This window comes from Myripristis murdjan, chromosome 22, assembly GCF_902150065.1.
Source record: "Myripristis murdjan chromosome 22, fMyrMur1.1, whole genome shotgun sequence".
In the NCBI taxonomy this organism is placed as follows: Eukaryota; Metazoa; Chordata; class Actinopteri; order Holocentriformes; family Holocentridae; genus Myripristis; species Myripristis murdjan.
Window position 1 is genome coordinate 19,902,424 of NC_044001.1, and position 21,914 is coordinate 19,924,337.

The following is a 21,914-nucleotide window of genomic DNA, read 5'->3' on the forward strand; positions in this document are numbered from 1 at the left end:
ATCAACAATGAGTCGTTTGAAGAGTTTAAATGTCCTGGTTTTACTCGTTTCCCCTTTTGCCACAGCAGACTTGTCTTGTTGTATTTTTGTGGTGTTGCTGAATATCAAAGCTGACTGAGCCGTCAGGTCCACAGAGTCTCGGGTTTGTCTGTTGAAGAAAGTGACAGCATCATATTCACCCTCATCAGGTGTGCGGATACATCTGAAGCAAGGGACAGATGGCGAGAAAACTTGCTTTAAAACAGTACGTTTTTGTGTAACCTGGTTTTGGTCAGATTTGTCAGCTGCTGCTTTAGTTTGATCTGTGAGGGGTGACTTGGCTGTTGTGCCCCGGTTTCCAATTTCTTTCTGTTCCTTGTTAACTGAACCTCTTTGAGACTCTGTGGTGGACTTTGCTGCAACCTCCTCACTGGCGTCTTCTTCACAGCTTCGTCCTGAAACTTCTGTCACGTTACAGCTGTTATTTGAGCCGTTGTGTCTGCAAGCCCGGACGCTCCCGCCTCCAGTTCCGTTTTTTGCCTTTGATTTGCCCAGCAAAAGATGCGGGGGGCTGGTCAGCTTTCTCCTCAGCACCTTTGTAACTGAGCCATGCCCAGCTGAGGTTTCTTTAAATGACATGGTCTTCAGCAATTTTCTTTCCTGATGGAGGAGCATTTGTTAAATTACTCATATGTGAAAGATCAATGTTATCTTTCCCTCAAATATCAAAAAAATAATGAAATTAGTGTCTTTTCTAGTGTCTCTTTGCAAAGCTGCTCTAGTCACACCGGTCTCATCATGTTATTGTCCACGGTCAAGCAGTCTGTGTCGGTGAGTCACAATCATTCAGTCAAATATTTAATAAACCTCCTAGCAAGGCTGTCTGATCATACCTGTGACTCATTTATTGAATGGATATTTCAAGTTAGTACACAGGGTATTTAGCTTGCCCATGAAATCATGTTTTGAAATGAAAAGTTTCCTGTCTATTTAGGCTGACAATTCACTTCCAATGTACCTATGATCACATTACATTCATGTTACTTTTGAGGAAATGCATACATGCAATTACAAGTTAAAAATTGCTCAAGGTACATCTATGGGTTAATATATTACAGATCAGTATAGAACTGCTTTAAGCCATTTAGTGGCTTTTAAGGAAAATCACTTCTTACCTGTCAAAAATCATTCCTCTTATTCCATGTAAAAATATGTAGTGTATAAAATACCAGCGAGCATGCTTGAGTATGCCTCTGCACTTCACTGTTCAGCAGAGCTCCGCTATCATCAGCAGCAACACCACACATGGGTTTCCATAGTGATGCAATGATTGACGTGTCACACGATGCAAGAAATTGCCAACCAGTCCTGCGTCACTGATCAGCCAGAGTAAGAAAACGGGCTATTTATTCATCAGCTCATACACAAACATGCCTTGAAGAGTGGTGCATTTTAAAGCATTTGCTGTGATTAATTGAGGTTGTGCTAACAATAGCCTTGATTTATACTGAAAATAATCAGCGTCAGTGTATATTTGTGTTGTGCTTGACAGATAAAGAGTCCCAGCATGTGGTCATGTCAGACTCAACATTATGTGTAATGAATGGCATCAAGGCACCATCTGGAGACACACACATAACACCCACATAACAATAGAGTTGAATATTTAAAGCCATAAAAAAACAAACAAACAAACAAAAAAAAAAAAACACTAAACTGAAAGAGAGTAAATACCTCCTTTCTAACAGGTAGAACAGCCAAGAGACTTTATTCAGTCTTTTCTGACAGAAAAGTGAAAACCACTGATGTACAGCATCATGATTCGTCAGTTTCACAGCAGTGCAAAATTACTCCGACAGTGTCAGACCCAAATTATTTTATTAGAAAACATGACGAGCAAAATAGAAAATCTGCGGTGCAATTAGACAAGGTCTTTTTAAACAGCAAAGATTGTAACAAAACATTTTGTAAGGCAGCATTAGTTTTGCCTAATTTTGAACAGTGTGTTCCTTGCAAAGGCACAGTCAGTACGGTTCATTGTTAATGACAGTATCAGCTGTAACACACACAAACATAAACAACTACCTGATGCAAGGCTCCAGACCTGGCCCCAAACAAATTTGAAATGTATGATCATAATTATCATCAGGAGTACAGGGACGGGGATATTCAATGCAGCATATAAGCACCCTGGGGAGGGCTTGTTCATGTGAAGCCACCAACGTATCTTATAGGAATGTAAATAGGACATTTCCTCCCTGCGAGAAGTCCAACACATAGTGACAGTCTCTGGGGAGAAACCGTTCTGTGATTAATTAGCTTTCTTAATTCATCCCTCAGTGGCCTGGGCACAGCAAATGAATTATTTACAGATGTCAGTGACTGAGTGAAAAAAAAAACTGTGAAGAAGAAGAAAAACATTGGCAGGCGAAAGGAAGGCGCTCCAGTTATTACTCCATCAAATTTCATTAAGGCTCAGCGGGGGGTGGAAGGCCATTTCTGCACACAGAGAAAGAGCAAATAGAGTAAATAACCATATAGTGACAGCACCATCACTATTGCTGAGATGGATATAAGGTGATCTCATTGTACACAAAGCCACCTTACCAGTAAACAGTGCTTTAGAAGAGCCCGTTGACCTGCTCGGTCTCTGGGTCCAGGTCGATGTCGTAGAAACACGGCCTGGTGGGCAGCCCGGGGATTGTGGGCATCTAGGAGGGACGGACAGAGTAGGAAAGCAGTTGGAAAGTTTTCACTCATGAACTGATAAAGATACATCAGAGCTAAACTGAAAAAACACAAGTACATACAAAAGTAGTCTAGTCTGATATTTGTGGTGATTATTCTGCAGACCCACAGATACCACCAAAACCCACTGCCATTAGGGGGATGGGGTTTCCTTGGGAACTATTTCCTGCTGAAGAACACCAGCAAACTGGCTCTATCTCCTCCCAAGGACTAAGAATGTGGTGCGGATAGATACATTTTGCTGGTGTTCATTGGCGCTAACAAAAGTCTTCCCTGACGAGGGCTGTGGAATATGCCAGACCTTAGGGAGTGAGGCGCCACACGGCGACTGACTGGCCTCAATTTGCCTCTTAATGATGACGGTGCCTGTGCTTGCTGTGGGTGTCAATGAGCGCTTACCGTGCCAACCAGAGGGAAAAGAAAGCCAGCGCCCACACTGGCCCTGATGTCTCTGATGGGTAGGATGAAACCTGTGGGCACACCCTTCTTGTCTGCTTCGTGAGAGAGTGACAGGTGTGTCTTTGCCATGCAGATTGGCAGGTTGCTGAAACCCTGAGGGGTAATGAAAACAAGTACATTAGACTTTTTCCTGTAATTAAAAAAGGCAATGATTTTGTTTGACAGGAGATCCCAAAAAACAGGTTTAACAATAACCACACACACACACACACACACACACAAAAAAAAAAAAAAAAAAAAAAAAACACTTCCATGGGTGCTGACCTGTTTGGTGTAGCGCTCCACCTTCTGTTGGGCATCTGGAAGCAGCTCAATATCATCAGCTCCATAGATTTTCTGGGCGATGATGCGAATCTTGTCAACAATGGGGAGCTAAAACATAAACACAGGAATGTAAGTATTCATTAAATGATTAAAGGCTGTGAGAGAGTTATGTTCTGCAGCACTGCAAGGAAGACTAATTTATACATTTATAGTACTTGATTATTTAGGAACAAAGATATGAGGCTGTTGTATTTTATTACTGCTATTCATTTTTCATTGATACTGATGATGAATATGTAAGATGGCATTTTCTGAGTGGGGGTCAACGTTAGACATCTCAAAACCCCTTAATATGCAAAATAATGCTGACATCTACCTCCACATCATAGAGGAACTTGAAGTTGCTCGGGGCCTCAGAGGCCCTCTGGACGGCCTGGCCCAGTGCCACTGCACCGGCGCCACCCTCGGCCCAATGGGAGCAACGCACAGCATCAAACGCCCCCGCGGTCTTGGCCATGTTGCAGATCAAATCTAGCTCAGCCTCAGTGTCTGTCCTGCGGGTCGGGCCGGCACAGATCAAAAACAAGAGGTTAGAGATAAACAGAAACACGAGCTGTATTTCCATCCAACTGTCAGGCAAATTCTCAGCAAACTCTGGAAACGTCACATAAATTTAAAATGTGAATTAAGTGCTTTTCCTTCAGGAGATGCTGAAAATATAACCAAGCCAGGAATTAGACAGCTCGTGCGCCAGCTGTTGTATAATGTCTTTATCAAGATTAACATGAGAGTAAAACCTTGTCTGAGATATTGAGGAAATTTCAACCATAATGCAGTAAACATTCAGCCGTTCACATTCAATAAATCACACTTTATTTAGTCCTTTGTTTTCCATAACATACACTGCCATCAGTGCCCACACCACTTACTTGAAAGCATTGACGGCCACCACCACAGGCACCCCGAAGTGCTTTGCGTTCTCTATCTGCTTCCTCATGTTGCTGCAGCCCTTCTCCAGCAGCGGGAGGTTCTATAAACACACACACACGCACACACACACACGCACACACACAGGGTTAAGGTACACACTAATAAATGCAAAAGACTCTAAACAACTGGATCTCAAGCCATAAGCAATCAGTGTAAAATGATCATAAAGAGGAAAGGATACATTTGTGCTCAGTTTGAGGAAATATGCTCGAGAAGAGGGATACAACTTTCTATAGCTGTGGGTGGTCTATGCATTACCTCCTCCACGTACTCCTTAGGCAACGGCATCCCAGCGGTGACCTACAGGGACACAATATACAACAATTAATCTTTGTCAATAAAGACCTCTAATCATCCCTCCTCAACTGTTTCCCTCGTCTTCACCCATGCAAGCAACAGTTTGCATGAGTGAAGAAAAAGTGGGGTGGAATATGAATGGGCCTTTGTTTAGCGACCTCCACACAGCAGGAAACGTAATGACATTCATGGCTGTGCACGAGCATTCGGAGAGAGAAATGAGGCGCTGCACTGCATGAGGCAAAGATCTCATGTGACGTGTGGCTGCTGTTCAAGGTGAATTTGGGAGTAGGATTCACAGTAAAGTAACAGAGACCCTTATTCTAAGACATTTACCTAGAATAAGAATAACAAGAATTAAAGCAAAAGATTCAGTTTGTTCTTTTTTTCCTTTTCTTTTGTCATGTGAGTTGTTGTTGTTATCATTATTATTATTATTGTTAGTAGTAGTAGTAGTAGTAGTAGTATTTTTTTGTCACTGTGCCATATGTGAGACCCCAGGAAGGTTACCTGAGTTTTCATTGGCATCCTTAAATAAACAAATAAAGCTGTAAAAATATATATAAAAACTGACATGAATGTAATAACAGAGTATTTCAAAGACAAGGTCGCTGAAGCTGCATATATCTTGCTATCAGCGACAGCCCAGAAAACTCACTGTTGGTCCTCCTCCGTGCATCTTCAAGGCTCGGACAGTCGCCACGAGCACCACCACGTGTGGCCTCAGGCCGGAGTATCGGCACTTGATGTTGAAGAACTTCTCCATGCCGATGTCAGCACCGAAACCAGCCTCCGTCACTGTTGGACACAATCGAGAGGGATGTGTGAGGCTGCGAGACTGCTTAAAGAGTAGCAGAACCCGTAATACTGAAGAATATCACTGGTGACAATCCAGAATCATTTATATTTATATTAAATGAATACTCCAGCGTTTTGGGCAAAATACTCTTTTTCCAACTTACCCAGACTGAGACAAAGTGTTCGATACCGTTTCCAAGAGTGCATTCCAAATACACATGCTACATTGTGCAAAAAGACAGATAGAGTTAGGCTAATGACTCCCATAGACTTCAAGTCTTTATGCTAAGCTAACACAAAATGCAACTCACAGGAACCGAACCACTGGACACACAGAGGTGAAAATGGTATCAAACATCTTGTCGCAGTCTGGGTAACTGAACATGGTATTTTTCCCAAAATGTAGGAGTATTTCTTTACGTTCATACATCAGCATCACTACTGTAAGCAAAACATACCAGCAAATGATCTACGGTGGTATAGGAGTCATAACTAAGCCCCTCAGTACTAGATCAAGTCCATACAGCCAGTTTCTCAGTTCCACTTACCTACAAAGCCCTCGGGTCCAACCAGCTTCAGAGCGATTTTGTCAGCCAAGATGGAGGAGTTGCCGTGGGCAATGTTGGCAAAGGGCCCAGCGTGGACGAACACCGGGGTGCCCTGCGGAGTGAGAAATCTTGCATGTGATAACAGTGACAAAGTGCCTAACTCGAGGCAATGTCATCTCTCAGGCACACTCTGAAATTGAGTTCTCTCTGGAATCGTTTTAGTGAAAACAAGCTGATATCACTAAGAAAACTGCAATGCAGCTGAAATGAAAATACGGGCTTCAAAAGATCAGTGCACTGAATACAAGCCAATGAGCCACTTTCTCTGCCCACTGCTGCCTGAGATCAGAGACGGGAAGAGGGGACGCTCACAACTTGGACAAACAGCCGACAGCAAATGATATCTGTGCTCTGCAGACGGTCTCGGACTGCCTTGGGAAGCTCGTAGGAGGATTTTGGTGGATCGAAACGCCAGTGCACAGGTTCCTAACCTAGTTAAAGACCTGAGCGCTTACTCCCACACTGTCTCTCTGGGTAGTAAAGTTCTGGCCTGAGTAGTTGACTAAGACACCGTGTCTGTGTTGCATTTCACCCACCTCCAAAGTCTGCATGAGGTTTGGCTTGATGGCATCTCTCATTAGTACAGCCAGAGCTCCACTCACACCCTGTAGAGGAAAAGCAGCACATCAGATAGACAACCTCACTACATCAAAATGGTGCCTTTTTCCACACAAGAGGATTAACCGTCTCTTTTACATGACTGTTAACCAGCAGCAGTAATGTCAACATGTGTAGCAGAGATAAGTATACAGAGGGCCCATATGGTTTGGAGGTGCAGAAGGAGGAGATCGGAGTCCACTGACCAGGTCCTCGGTGGTGATGGGCTCCCCACTACGACTGGTGGCCACCACCATCTTAGCCAGGCGCAGGCGCATGTCCTCCAAGCTGCTGGTGAGGGCCAGCACCGCCATGATTTCACTGGCCACAGTGATGTCGAACTGGGCCTGGAGGACCGAGAGGACGGGACAGGGGTCACACACTTTTCCACCAGTGGCTCCATAGATTTTAGCAAAATTTCCATGACCAAAAGAAACACATTTTTAGAGTTGCCGCTGAAAACAATACATGTTGTGAAAGTCTATCTTTCAAGTATTCTGTATGAGCCTCTATACAATAACTAAAAGACATACACCTAGGTAAGTTATTATTTTTTTTTTTTATCATTCTAGTCTGAGCTGAAACAAACACTATGGCTTGACCAGAAAATATGGATAGTAGAATATAGAGGTAAAATAAGCTATTGATTGTTGTTTTAATTGTTCAATTAATCTTTAACTGTGCTGATCCTGCATTAAGTAGACATAATTTTTCAAAACCTCCAGTAAAAGTGTAATTTTCCATAACTTTTCCAAGGCCTAGACATTGTATTTTAAACTTTTCTGACTTCTTTGGATGTATTCACCCGGAAGGGGTGCACAAATGCATGTTCCATTATCATCAGTAACAATGTAGGCAACTGGGATTAGAGACATTACATTCAATATTAAGTCAGGAAAATAAAAGGATTAAAAATGTCATTAAACTCAGGGATTTCTGAACTTTTCCAAGTCAAGGAAGGTTCCCTAAACAGATCAACGTTTGACTGAAATTTTGCCCTAAGGGACCGCATGTGCCACAGAATTATGATTTTTTTGTAGCTGGGAAGGTAACAGCAAGGACTGTGAGACCTTTCATCAAAACATTTTTACCCTCACATTACATTTTCCTCTAGTGACTGAAATAAAAGTGAATAAATGACTGATTTTGCCGGGGGCTCTAAGAAACCCCTGTACAACCTGTGGATGCCACTGTCTGTTTTTGAAATGAATGACAAATGGGTTCATGGATTTGATCTCTTTACCTCTCTAGTGTATCCCTTTTCCGTAGGTGACTGGCCAATTGTGATCTTTCTTAGGAAACGGTCATTGGTATCCAACACTGGAAAGACATACAAAAATCAAATGCGCATTTCATTAATGCCGCATAAAGCATGAGCACATACACAGACAAAGACACGGGTCATGTGGCACACATGATGTTAAGAGTCTCTAAGACTCAAGTGCAGACATCCATACCTCTCTGCCAGGTGACAGACTCAGGGTCAATGTCCAGGCGCGCAAAGCGGGTGATCTCTTCCTCAGTCAGAGTGGTGGGATCAGTTTTCTCTATGCCCAGTTTCTAAACACGTAGAAAGAAACTTAAATAACAAAAAAAAAAAACTTAAACCATAAGATAAATACAACCTACACATCTGTGATATGATTTCTTACTTTAAGTCTGTTGATCTGGATGGCAGAGAACTGCCTCTGGCCTCCACTGAGGGGGACCAACCGGTTGTACAGAGCCTGAGGATATGAATTGAGAGAGAAATACGATATTAACGACCCATGTAAGCAGTGTAATTTTTAATAAAAACCGCCATAAAGGAAGAGGTATTCACCTTGTCAGACTGGGTAGCCTCGTGGAACATGCGGGCATCGATGGCAGCAGCCACCAAGTTGTTGGCAGCAGTGATGGCGTGGATGTCACCAGTGAGATGGAGATTGAACTGAAATCAGCAGAGGTAAATGACACTTTTTATAATTATATTTCTATATAAACTGCACTATTTCTGTCTCTAAATACCAGCCAGGTACCTCTTCCATTGGTATCACTTGAGAATATCCGCCTCCTGCAGCACCGCCTGTAGAGAGAACACACCGGAACAGGAGATAAGTACATACAGGAGTTAAAAGCACACAGTTAAACAGCGTGCAATCCATTTCATGTGCACTAAGTGTTCCTGGAACTGACCTTTAATGCCGAAAGTGGGTCCCTGGGAAGGCTGTCGGACGCAGGCAAAGACATTGAGTTTCATGTGGGCTCCGAGGGCCTGGACCAAGCCGATGGTGGTGGTGCTCTTTCCCTCCCCCAGGGGGGTGGGTGTAATGCTGCGGACACAAAACCACTGATCAACTTTAACATTAAATGACCTACAACCAAACAACTGCTGGTACAGTTTGTCCTCAATAAGGGTCACCGGTCACAGTGGCTGGTAACTCTCTTGCACTTAGGTTGAGTTGGAAGATAAGGACAGAATTCATAATGATATTTGTAAGAAATTACAACATGTAATGCTATCCACCAACAAATACACAATCCCTTGTGAGTTAATCAAATTGATGCTCATAAATATAATGTGTATGATGTGTATAAATATATAAGATAAAACTGCATTTTTCAAAGAATACTCCCTAATTTGTTTCAGATTTCATTTAGTGATTACACACACACACACACACACACACACACACACACACACACACACACACACACACACACACACACATTTTGGCTGGTAAAAATGATTTTTGGCATGTTTTTCCACCAGCTTGACGCAAATAAGACAAAAATAACACTGGGCAGTGGAGTTTCATCACAAAACATTTTAGAGAGAAATATTGGAAAGACTTACAACCTTCACTTCAAAATAAATGCCTTTTCACTTTCAAAATGAGGGTGAAAAGGTCAGGGGAGGACAGACAGGACACAAACTAACATCTTACCCAGTGACCACCACGTATTTGCCATCGGGCTGGGCCTGCAGGCGCTTGATGATATCTAGCTGGACCTTGGCCTTAGTTTTGCCGTAAAGCTCCACCTCATCGGACATCAGGCCCACCTCCCTCGCCAGACAGTCAATGGGCTTGGGTACGCAGGAGCGAGAAATCACTATGTCACTGTTGGAGTTATAGATACACAAAATCTGCAGGGAATGTCATGCAAGGAGCACATTCAAAGACTTCAAACCCGAATTAAAGAATTAAATTGGCTCTACTTGTGTGTGCATTGTTGAATTATTCAACAAATTCTGCAGTGAAACATTAAGAAAGCACATGTCTACAAGGTAGAAGAGCCTCCAGAGAGGGGAAAGACACCAACCTTGGCACAGGCTTCTGCAGGTTGAGCTTGGTGTACGAAATGTCCCATTTCCCTGGCTGATGGCTGTCCAGGAAGCGCTTTGCACTCAGCACTGTGTTCTACACAAACACAAACACGTGCACACACACACACACACACACACACACACACACACACACACACACACTTTGATTTAACATCTAGATTGCAAAAGAGGAACTAATCACATAATTTCTTCCTCTAGAAAATCACTGTAAATCTTAATAAGCATGCCAGAAAATGAAATGAAGCAAATCAAGTCACTGACATTCATTTAGTCGTGATAAGAATGCAATTACTGCTGTACTGTGGCAAAAAGAGGCATAACGGCAAATTGAAAGGGCAGTTTATCTCTTGCATAAAAAAAAATCATGCTCAATTGACAGTCATTGTGTGTCACTCTATTAAAAAGAGGTGAGTCTTTGTGAGATTAACTGTGACACATGCAAACAATGGCCTGCCACTTCCAGCAAAATTAAACTTTAATGAAGATCTAAACACACTTCAGCTTCAGTTCAGGATGAACTCTATGGATGAACCCTACCGCCATCAGCATGGCCACAGTCATGGGTCCCACACCGCCAGGCACCGGGGTGATGAAGCTAGCCTGCTCCTTAGCCGAGGCATAGTGGACGTCGCCCACCACCCGCTTCCCGCTAGGCTTGGTCTCATCTGAAAGAGACAGGGAGAAGCCATGATGTCGACATCGTATCGATATGGGTGACAATAACCAAAGCTGAGAGCTGTGTGACTGAAGTTAACCAAAAACCTGGAATGTGATTGATGCCACAGTCAATAACCACCGCTCCCTTCTTGATCCACTCCCCCTTCACCATTTCAGCTTTCCCGATGCCAACAACCAGGATGTCTGCTTTGCCAACCTGAGACGGACAAAAACATGCAAATCCAATGAAATCATGTATAAACCAGCACATGACAGATAATCGTTATGCATTAATATGTATGAAAGTGAGCGAATATTTAATGAATATCAGGAAACTGTGTGTACAATATTGCCATAGTACAGGACACAAATAATGGCTCATGGGTATGTGTCCGATTTGGAGATGGATGGTAGTGCTGTGGGCTGGCTTACCTCTCCGGCGAGGTCGGCGGTCTTGGAGTGACAGGTGGTGACGGTGGCGTGGTTCCACAGCAGCAGGTCATGCATCGGTGCACCCACGATCTTACTGCGGCCAATCACCACCGCACGCTTCCCTGCCACAGACACACCTGCAAAGGCGCAGACCCAATGCAGTGGTTCATTCAGTCCAGTCTGATTCATTGCCATGTTCTACATACTGCTGTAACATGGACTCTTTTAAATTATATGACTGTGGATGTTGCCTGTTGTAACTTACCAGCCTGTCTGATCAGCTCCATGCAGCCGTTGGGAGTGCAGGGGATGAAGCAGTTGCCCAGCTCCCCACGAGAAAGCTTCCCTGCATTTATGCTGGTCAGTCTACAAATACATCAAAACACATAAAAAGTAATGAACTGTTTGAAAGAAGCCCTTAGAAAAAACGACTCCTTGTTTACATTCAACTTGTCACTTTGTCCTGCAAACTAGGGCTGGGAGATATGGACAAAATAAGATATTACAATATACTTGATCAAATATCTCAGCTGATACTGTGATGATATTGTAGGGATGACCACCGGTGCTTTCATAAGATATTTTCCCCAAAAAAGATGTTTTGAAACACAATCATTGGTAGAATGAATCAATATATCACAATAACCAAATTACTACTGTATAACCTCTTTCAAGAGGAGGAAACACACCTTCAGGATCATTACTGGTCCAGCAAGTTGAACACCCTCATTTTCATGTTATGCAGCTGCTTACCCATCTATATCCTTCTCTGGGGCCACGGTGTTGGTGACCTTCTCTGTGTCGATCTTATGGATGGAGTCCAGGGGCAGCTGGACGATAAGGCCGTGGATGGACGAGTTCTCATTCACCTCTCTGATGCTGTGAAGAACCTAAAGACGAGGAAAACGGATTTACTCTCTTTTCCTCAGACAGAATGTAGACAGAAAAATAAAAGACCATGAACCCTCTAATCCCTCCTCACCTCCTCCTCTGTTGCAGTATTGGGAAGTTTCATGTGTGTGGCATTTATTCCAATCTGTGTGGAATGAGAGAGAGTTTAGGCCTAAAAGCTAGATGGATTGCAACCGGTTTCCACCAAAAATTTGGGCACACGTGCATATTCACTTCAGTATGGACACATTTAGCCTCTTTACCTCAGCTGCAGCTTTTAGTTTCATGCTGATGTAGAGATTTGAATCATCTCGGTTTCCCACCTGTGAACACAATCATTTTAGTTCCATGGCATCATTCAGCACTTGTATGAATAAAATAAACACAAGCCATCTGCCATTTGGCACGTTTGGCGCACAACTGTGTTGCTGACACATCACAGAAATAGCAAGAATGTCCATCTACAACCACAGACTTGTTACTGTACACTGGCAGTGGAAGGATTCACTGATACACTGTGTATCCACATGTGTCCATACAACCCAGTGCAAACTGGTCAAGGACACATGCATGATCCAAATTCTTACCTGCTGATGGTCTGTGAGGTCAAGCCATGGGAAATCAAACAGCAAAACATCCACACACATGATATCAGCCTCACCCATCATAACTCCCATCCTGAATTTACCTGTAAAATCACCATACTGGGTGTGAAGTTGGGATCCTGGGCCTTCATCTGCGCCACCTCCTTCTTCAGCCTCTCCCTCACCTGCCTGAGAGCACAAGAGAATAGAGAGGAACAGACTGACATTTTTAGTCATATTGCAGTGGCAGGTGGACATTTATAAAGAACAACCAACGAGGGACCAAACTATAAGAAAGCCACAGGCATGAGCACATGGCTTTTTGCAGTGTTCCTTCCCTTTGTTTATGGTTATATGATTTTGTTCTTATTTTCATGCCATTTAACCATCTTGTTATGGGAGTGGTTCCGATTTTATTTCTTTTTTTTTATTACACATTTCCACCCATGGGCCTTAATAACTATAGTACAAGCAGTGGTACTGAAGATGGGAATCAGCAGAGGCCTCCCCATACAATATGATTCATTGGCAAGTCAATATGCAATTTGCAATATTGTAATTTCGTGTTAAGATCATGATTTCTTGCCATTCTAATTGTTTTTTTTTTTTTTTTTTTTTTTTTTTTTTAAACACTGTATGATGGAGAACAGCTAAATCATACTTTGTCTGAATGAGGGGCAGCAGAACTCATTTCTTTACCAACAACAACATAAAAATATGTCTTACATCCAGACAATATATCAATTCGGGGTCAGCAAAACAATTGTAACTTAATTGTTTTAGTTTCCCCCTATCCTTAAGTGCACAGTGATAACACAGTTCACACTAGACTGTGTCATCATAAGGTCAGTTCAGGTGAATGATCCTTTCGTAACTTCAAATGAATGTTTTATCTTCATTGCTGTACAGGCTGGACACTGGGAAATGATCCAAAACATGAGATGACAGAACAGAACTAGGCCCAAATAAGACAAAGGTTGTACAAAGTCAACAAAAACAATCAAGCACAAGCTGTATATCTCTGATACAAAGGCACTGATCTTTAGCTCACTCATTAAAAGCAATGCCAGCTCTTGGTGTCACAACTTGGCAATCCAGTTGCCCTATAAGATATACAGTCTTCATTTGAACAAAGCTCAAACAGGAGTAAATTTCTTTTCTGTTCCATTCAAGCAATCAGTCACATAAACTCTTCTTGATTGATCTCTCTCTTGTGTGGGTAAGAGCAAAAATTGATTTGCTCCAAAGGGGTCAAAAGACAGTCTAATGATCTTGTTCAAAACTCTAACCCAGATTTAACACAGATTTAGACTAAGTGGGCTCACAGGAGCTGCACATTTTCTCTGTGCATCACATGAATATCGTTGGAAGTAATAATGAGATGCAGCATGTGACTACCATTTATTGCAAAGGCATGACACAACAGAGTGACACCAATTTGGGTTATTTCTTTAAGTTTTGACTTATTAGCAAATGTCTCGCTGTATCTTTTACCCAGTGACAAGTAAATGAAAAAACATTACTATGTGGTATAATAGTGTTTAATTGTCTGATAATGTTGTTTTTGTAAGAGCCCACAGTGTGTTGTAACAGCACTGCCCCTGAAAACATTCAACCTTAGTGTCTTCAACCCCCAAAACCACATAAGCCCACCCCAGATGCTTATTCTCCTTTAAGCCTCTCTGTGAGCTAACCCATATAGTCCAACAATGACACAGCAATGTTGCATTCTGTGTAAGTAACTGAGTCCAAACAATACAATCCAGTGATTTAGATCAAAGAAATGGTCATATAATCCACACACCAGACATGTTTTATGTTTATCTGTCGAGTGGACAAAGAAAGAGACAATGATAAGACCTCATTTTATGAAACACAGCAATATAACAAATTGCTTCATAACCAGAATCCTCCTGGCAACGGCAGCCTGTTACATCCCTTCCTGGTGACTGATCAAGCAGGCCATATGCCTACAAACAATGGGTATTAAATTGTCGCCGGAGCTTCTCTATGAAACAGATTTCGGCAAATTTAATTGCTTGCAGAGCACGACATTTCTTGAAGGACACAGCCAACCACAGCAAATGACTGTGTGTCATTTCAAACCAAACCATTTCTATCTCTCTTTCTATCTGATTCAATCACGCAGCAGCACCTCGGCTTTTGTGCAACTTGTGAGAGATGCTGAGTGGCCCACAGGTCAGCACGTTGCATAATGAACTAATGAGTACTGTGAGGAGTTAGTTAACAAGACACTGACAGTCGAGGCTTGTGACAGGCATGTGTAACTAAACGTGCTATGCTTTGTTGAATCATTAAAAAGGGAAAATTCTCTCTATTCGACTTACATTTGAATGTGACCAACCTACTGGCAATCTCCAACATTTGGACTATGGCAAACTCTGAACAAGCTGGCAATCCATTTGTAAACTGGATTCAGGTTAAAAGCAGTAGATTGCATATGTAAAAAGGTGACAATGGAGGTATATAGTCCCATAAGTGAGTTTCTAACAGCCTTGTCATTTGGGGTCACTGGCGCAATAGGGCAAAGACCACACTGCAGGCAGGCTCTTACATAATGCAAAAGTTATAATCTTTCAAGCCAAAGTTTTCTGTGAGCTGACTTTATGTGTATACCATATCATAACTCTGATAATCACTCAAAGGTCAGTGGTATAACTTTGCCAGGACAAATATACAAAGTCATTAGGAGACAAATATCCCATATAATATTTGTAGGAAACCATCTGTCATCTATTGATCTACAAATCACTCTAAGTTTAGCTGGTACCATGAGTTAGTTTCCTGATCACCTGCCACACGTGGCCAAGACCATGTCACACTAAGTAACCAAAGTCTTAAAACGTGTTTGATCCCAGCACAGGATGCAACATTTAACTCCAAAACATTTGCCCGCAAAGTGGCCAAACAACTTGAGATATCAGTAGAGTCAGCCAGGACAGACATTTGTTATTTGGCGTAACCCATCTGGTTAAGTTAGCTGCCTGGTTAGCTAGCACCCTGACACATGGTGTATCCTGGAAGCTGATCTCACTTTTAGTAGTGCACGCATGCATGTAGGCAAATGAAACCAGATAGCTACTCACGCCGAAACATCTTTTCCACTAATGATCTGAGCCGCCATCGTGGTGCCTTGACAGTCCACTGGTCCACTGTGATGCTGGTCTGCCTCTTGACAAGAAGAGAGAGTGGTCTGCTGAAAAACTTTACTTTATCCCAAAGCGTCAGAGAAGATGGGGCGACGCTAGTAACGTAAACCCGGCTGACAAAACGAGCGCCACGGTTTATAATCTGCGCATTAAGTTTCAAGAATAGCATCTACAGCGTAACTTCCGACTCGCCTACTCGCCAGTGGGTAGAGTGACACAGAGGAGCGCGGGGTTGTTGTCGAACTGTCAAGCCTGACAGCCAATCAGATAGCTCCAAGCAAATGTGGGAAGACGACATGAACCAATAAGAAGATGACTTTTACTAATCCAACCCCTCCCCCTCGGTGAGGCGGAGCTGTTGGCAAATGCAGTGACATGGAGAGACGGCAGGTGGCAGCATTGCTTCGACGTCGGTTTAGTTTCTTGTCCAACAACGGGTGAGGTTAATGGATGTTTTTTTTTTTTTTTTTTAATGGAGAATGGCGTCGGATGAGGAGGCAGAGAGCGAAATTCAAACTGAGGATGAGGATGAGGCAGAGGATACGAGAGGAGGAGAAGAAACGAAGGGAAGAAAGGGTCGAAGTATATCAAGTGATTCTCGTTGGGATGAAAGCACATCGACACAAACCGACGAGATCTTCAAAGACCCACATGCGGTCGGAAAGTTCGACGCCAAAGAAAAAAAAACTAGGAGATTTTGTGGATTTTGAGGAGTCATGGTCGGTGTGTTTGACTTTCGAATAGGAATTGTCTGAAAGAATATAGCGGTGTTATTACAGTTACAGATGCTGTTGCTGTCAGGGACAAGGACATGCTGCTGCGGACTGTAGAAGAGACAGGAGATATGGAAAGAGGGTTTCAGTGTGGAGAGCTGTAAAGAAAAGGCAAAGTGTCTGCACTACAACGGGAGTCACCACCACTTCCCACACCAGTGTCCGATACGGGTTAAAGAAGTGAATGTGAATATGATCAGAGAAGAAAAGGCATTATCTTAAACTGAAGCTGTTAAGAAAAAGGAAGAAAATGATGAAATAGTGGCAGTGCAAAAGGAACCAGAGGAGAAAAGAAAAGGAACTGATCAAAACATCTATATGGACAAAAACGGGTTTGGTGCATTCATTGCCATGGTTATAAATTGTGCTGTGGAAATACAAGGAAATCAGAGAGGATTAAGATGGTATTAGAGATGAGTCGGATAATATATTGAGGAAGGGATTTGCATCACTGAAAATAGGTTGCAACGTGGAAGTGTTAAAATCCAGTAGGAGGCGGTAATGCATTATAATTGTTTGCGAGGCGCCATAAAACAAAACGAAGAAGAAGAAGATGTTTATGGGCGTAACTTGACGTTAGCCGAGGATGTGCTTTGTAAACCCCTTGCCAAGGAGGTGCCAGCGTTTAGAAACCACCAGTAAGTGCGAGAAAACACCACCGAGCTGTGTGGCTGTGAACCTGGAGTGAGACATGAAGAAACTCAGAGAACAATGGAGAGTGAGTTATGTGTTTTGAACGACGCCGAGGACCTCCAGACGCTAATCTCTAACACCGAGCAGAGTCTGCAGTTTGAGAGGTAGGTTGGCTGCAGCTGCTAACGTTAGCTAGCTTGTTGGTAAACTGCCCTATAGGGCTACGTCTATTCCCCGGGATAGGACTAGACATTATCCGATTAAGTCGATGGTCAGCTTACTTTTGCATTGTAGCTGTATAGTCTAACAAAACATCTTGTGATGCGAAAGTTTGCCAAAGGCTCCAAAATGTCAAAAACTGGCCGTCCAGATCCAGCGAGGAGAAAACAGACCCACTGGCTGGGATCTCCTCCACATAAAAAACAAAAAAAACAAAAAAACAGTTTTCTCTTTACCTGCTCGTCAATCAGCTGCTGTTTCAGCTGTAACGCTCCTGTTTTCTCAGGTCTAAGACATTGTTTGAAGAGATTCGTGCCTCCATTTACAATAATGATGAAGAGGAAAGCTCCTTCTGGAGGCCTGTGCTTCCATGGGGTGGTGTCTACACCATCAGGGCGGGACGGAAGGCTATATCATGCACCCCCCTGTACGTCAAGATAAACCTAAAAAACACCTGCACCATCGATGGCTTTCTCATGATCCTGTATGTGATTCTACGAGACAACCAGGGCTTTCCCAGGGAGCTGGGCGTCTTCCTCGGCAAGCAGTTTGTGGAGCATTTTCTCTACCTGATGGACTCCTACGACTACACCACAGTGAAGATGCTGTGGATTTGGGACAGGATGTCCAAGAGACAGTACCGCTCCGCTGTCCATCAAGCAGCCCTAGAGATTGACTTGTTTGGCAATGAGCACGAGAACTTCACCAAGAACCTGGAGAACCTCATGTCCACCGTGCAGGAGAGCCTGTGCACCAACTGGAGCTGTCCTGCCCGCTTCCAGGAGTTCATCAAAAGGACAATCAGCATCAAGTAAGCCCAACACATACTGCATATGATGCAACAAACTGAAGCCAACCTCGTCTCACACTGTTTAACTTTGGTTAGCAGTCACTGCATGGTAGAACTCTTTCACACACAGAGAAAAGTGCTTATTTGTAATTTGCATCGCTGAAATGCAGTTTTGGTGTGAAACATTAAATATAGACATAGAAGCTATGAGGAGAGCCCCAAGCAGAGCTCAGATGTACTTTGTGCCAGTGAGAGGGTCCTGTCACTACTGAAAATATTACTGTCAGTTCCAGTCAGCTGTTGTAGGACTTCATCTTCAAGTGTTTTTTTTTTTTTTTTCTGTCTGCTCCTCCATATGTAACCTTAGCTCATAATGTCCAGCTGTCTAATTGAGGCGAGGTGGAGAGGGTTCATTCCAAGTTGTCTCCACCCACGCTGGTCTCGGGTAGACCCACATACTGTAAAAGCATGCTCACCCACAGCATGCAGCGCACTGTTTAGAAAGTGGATTATATCTATGAATCATTGCTCAAATCATGTTTGTCTAAGACCTTTTCTTTTCTCAAAAGAAGCCAGGCTGATGAGTTATGTCTTGGTGGCAGGAGTGGTTTGAGTTAATCTATGTGGTTCTCTTTTTGTGTGTGTGTGTGTGTGTGTGTGTGTGTGTGTGTGTGTGTGTGTGTGTGTGTGTGTGTGTGTCCAGCCCTCCTCACGAGCTGCCTCACAGAGATCCTATTCAGTCAGCTGTAGATGAGTTCTTCTGCCCCAGGATCCTTCTCTGCAAAGAACTCGGGTGAGCCATGTTTATCAAACCCTCATTCAGTTCTGCAGTGATACGGTTTATTGACTATTAACTATTTGTCTGATAGGTGCGATGGGCTAAGGGAGTTCTCTCAGAGGGTTTTCTGCCATGGACCGCCTCCCTTTGTCATTCTCAACATGCAGCAATGGAAGTCAGAAGAGCTGTCCTATGTTCCTTACCACCTGGCTCTGTCCCAGCACAGGTATGGAGCTGCTTTTTTTTTTTTTTTTTTTTTTTTTTTTTAGCTCAGCTGGGTGCATGCTTTTTATGAAGAGTAGAGGGAGTAAAAAAGGAAATGAAAATAGAGGTGGTGCTGAGAGATTGTTCATCAGTTAGTGACCTGATAAACAACAGTCAAGTTTTATCCTTTTATCATCTCTTCCTGTCATTTCCTTTCACACTTTTGATCCTAATAATAGTAATCTTTATTTATATGACTTAAATTGCACTTTGTAACAAAAATAAACAAGAAAAACCATCAAATCAACAGCATAAACCATTAAATATGTGATAATGTGCTAAAGCAAGGCAGCTGTTACAAAAGGGAGGCTAAAATAGGTAATTACATAAAAGCAAATTGATAAAAATAAGGTTTTTGAACAAATCTATAAAAATGAGTTTTTAGATGTGATTTAAAAGCTGCAGATTTTGCCAGTTCATGCTGTCCAGGCAGGTTCTTCCAAACTACAGGATCCCTGATGCTGAGGGCTTGATCTTGCCAATTTTAATCTGAGTTTTAGGACAGCCAGAAAAGGCTTGCCTGAGGATCTGAGGCTACAGTCTGGACCAATGGAGCTAAATAGGAGCTGTGATATATATAACTTTGTGCCAGAGCCAGGCCTTAGATGTAATGTAGCAATCATATAATCAATTCTGTAACAAAACAGTAGGCAATGTAAAGATGCTAAATTCAAGTTGATGCCTTTTTGCACCAGCATAAATCCTTTCTGCTGCATTTTGCACTCGCTGGAGAAGAGAGAGATCTTTTTTTGGCTGAAGCAGGAAGTAGGGCTACAGTAGTCAAAGCGCAAAGAGATAAAAGCATGGATGACAGATGTCAAGATGATAAAAAACTGTTTAATTTTGGAAACGCTCAGCACTTGAAAAACATAAAATCGAACAGCTCTCCAAACTTGATTGTGAAAGCTCAAGTTATCATCAAAGACTGCACCTGAGTCTCTTGCTGTTGGCATGACATTAGCAGACAGTTTCTAAATCATGGTGAAATCAGTTGAAAGTAGCTGGGTGGGCTGGAAAAGAACAAACAATTTCTATTTTAGATTTCTTAGGTTGTGGATAATTCTGTAACCTCCAGCATTAATATCTGCAAGGCAGTAGTTAGAGCTTCAAATTTGACATTGATTCAATTTTTCAATTCACATGCACTGTAATCGCTGTTTCCAGTTCTCAAGGATTTACATCACATCTGTTTTTGTGACTTATACTCCTCATACACCTTTCTTTGTTTCTTTGTGTTGTGTTTACTTTGGGCTTCCTCCACACAGCGTAAAAGGGGTGGTATTAAAACACAGGAGTATTCATATAAGCCTGTTTTTCCTGCAGGTACTCACTGGAGGGCGCCACACTCTTCAACAAGGACGAGCATCACTACTCAGCAGCCTTCCAGATAGACGGCTGCTGGATGCACTACGATGGCCTGAGGAGTGACAATCTGATCCTGTTACACAAGCCTCCTGAACTCCTGCTGCTCTCCTCTCTGGTCTACATCCGTGCCTCGGAGAAGTGAACTAATCTGAGGTCAACTGGACGCACAAGGGATAAGCAGCAGGCACACCGTGACAGGACCGGAAACGTCCTCCCTAACCCCTTTGAAGGCATTACATTACTCGCGTAGTCGTTCAACATACCGTTTCACAACTTATTCCATATTTAGATTTTGATATTGCTTCCTTCCTTCCAACAGTGGCTTTGTCTGTTAGCTCTGAGATTATTACTGCTGAATGACACGTGCTCTATTTTGCCTGAACGCTTGCAGAAAGCTCACTGAGCAAAATGAAAATTGCTTCTCCTTTTTGGCCATGCTTGGAATCCAAGAATATAATGGACTATAATAGTTCTGGGCTGGTATGCACAAATGATAGTTCGACTAAATATTACACATCAAAGCTTCACATGAGAAATGTCATACTGTTTTAACAAGATAATGGTTAGATGAATTAATTACATTTACATGTATTTGCTGTAAAGCAGTCTTGTACCCACAATTGTCATGAGGGGAGTGTTAGGAGGTCTACACAGGAAATACAGTGTATATTTCCAGTATAGCTTGCTGATGTACAGCTTTTAATGTGAGCCTGTTAGCATTTCTTTGCATTACATTTTTGCATATCAGCCCTTGCCTCAAATTGAACTGGTGCTCTTTCTATTTACACTGTGGTTTAAGAGGAAATCAACCAAATTCAGTAACACTTTGAGTTTGTTCGTCATGTTAATTTCTCTCTTTTTTGTTGAGATGTTAGTTGGTGGAGGTAAACAGTAAACTAAGTGGTACAAAAAGTTCAAATGATATTCAGAGGTTGTACAACATTTGAGTAGAGCCAGAAATGTGATTTCATTTCTCACACTAATATTCTAGCACAAACATGACCTGTGTACAAGCTTATTTGCCTTTGGGGGCACCAAGTTGGCACATTTTCCATATTGATCCAACTAAAGTGAAGCTATTTAACACTATAGCTCAGCACATACAGCACAAGACCTCAAATTATCAGTATCACACAGTGCCTCTGCCAATGAAGTGTGTAAAACTAAACGAAATCCTCTTATTTGGTAAAAGTTGCTGTGTCCAGCCGTTACAGTTCCTAATTGCCATTTTTCTATGCAGTTGCTGTCAATCTTTTCAAATGTAATACAGATATTTTTATACTGCACTTG

The 21,914-nt window shown here is 42.5% G+C and overlaps 2 protein-coding genes across 2 annotated transcripts; one reads left to right on the forward strand and one right to left on the reverse strand.

Annotated features, from left to right (window-relative positions):
* Window positions 1–1,731: 1,731 nt before the first annotated feature.
* mthfd1b (methylenetetrahydrofolate dehydrogenase (NADP+ dependent) 1b) lies at window positions 1,732–15,952 on the reverse strand. Its single transcript, XM_030045057.1, has 28 exons — window positions 15,740–15,952; window positions 12,737–12,821; window positions 12,312–12,371; window positions 12,140–12,193; window positions 11,911–12,047; window positions 11,423–11,523; window positions 11,158–11,294; window positions 10,831–10,942; window positions 10,606–10,733; window positions 10,044–10,141; window positions 9,668–9,841; window positions 8,916–9,052; window positions 8,759–8,805; window positions 8,563–8,670; window positions 8,393–8,467; window positions 8,198–8,300; window positions 7,984–8,060; window positions 6,947–7,087; window positions 6,680–6,748; window positions 6,084–6,195; window positions 5,396–5,535; window positions 4,699–4,740; window positions 4,380–4,480; window positions 3,827–4,004; window positions 3,451–3,558; window positions 3,127–3,279; window positions 2,587–2,690; window positions 1,732–2,478 (listed from the first exon to the last, which is right to left on the reverse strand). The coding sequence occupies exons 1-27, from the start codon at window positions 15,775–15,777 to the stop codon at window positions 2,601–2,603; spliced, it is 2,805 nt and encodes a 934-aa protein (XP_029900917.1). The 5' UTR covers window positions 15,778–15,952; the 3' UTR covers window positions 1,732–2,478; window positions 2,587–2,600.
* A 297-nt stretch (window positions 15,953–16,249) lies between these two features.
* dorip1 (dopamine receptor interacting protein 1) lies at window positions 16,250–21,910 on the forward strand. The gene is made up of 5 exons (XM_030082039.1): window positions 16,250–17,372; window positions 17,714–18,238; window positions 18,921–19,010; window positions 19,087–19,221; window positions 20,583–21,910. The coding sequence occupies exons 1-5, from the start codon at window positions 17,287–17,289 to the stop codon at window positions 20,764–20,766; spliced, it is 1,020 nt and encodes a 339-aa protein (XP_029937899.1). The 5' UTR covers window positions 16,250–17,286; the 3' UTR covers window positions 20,767–21,910.
* The last annotated feature ends 4 nt before the right edge of the window (window positions 21,911–21,914 follow it).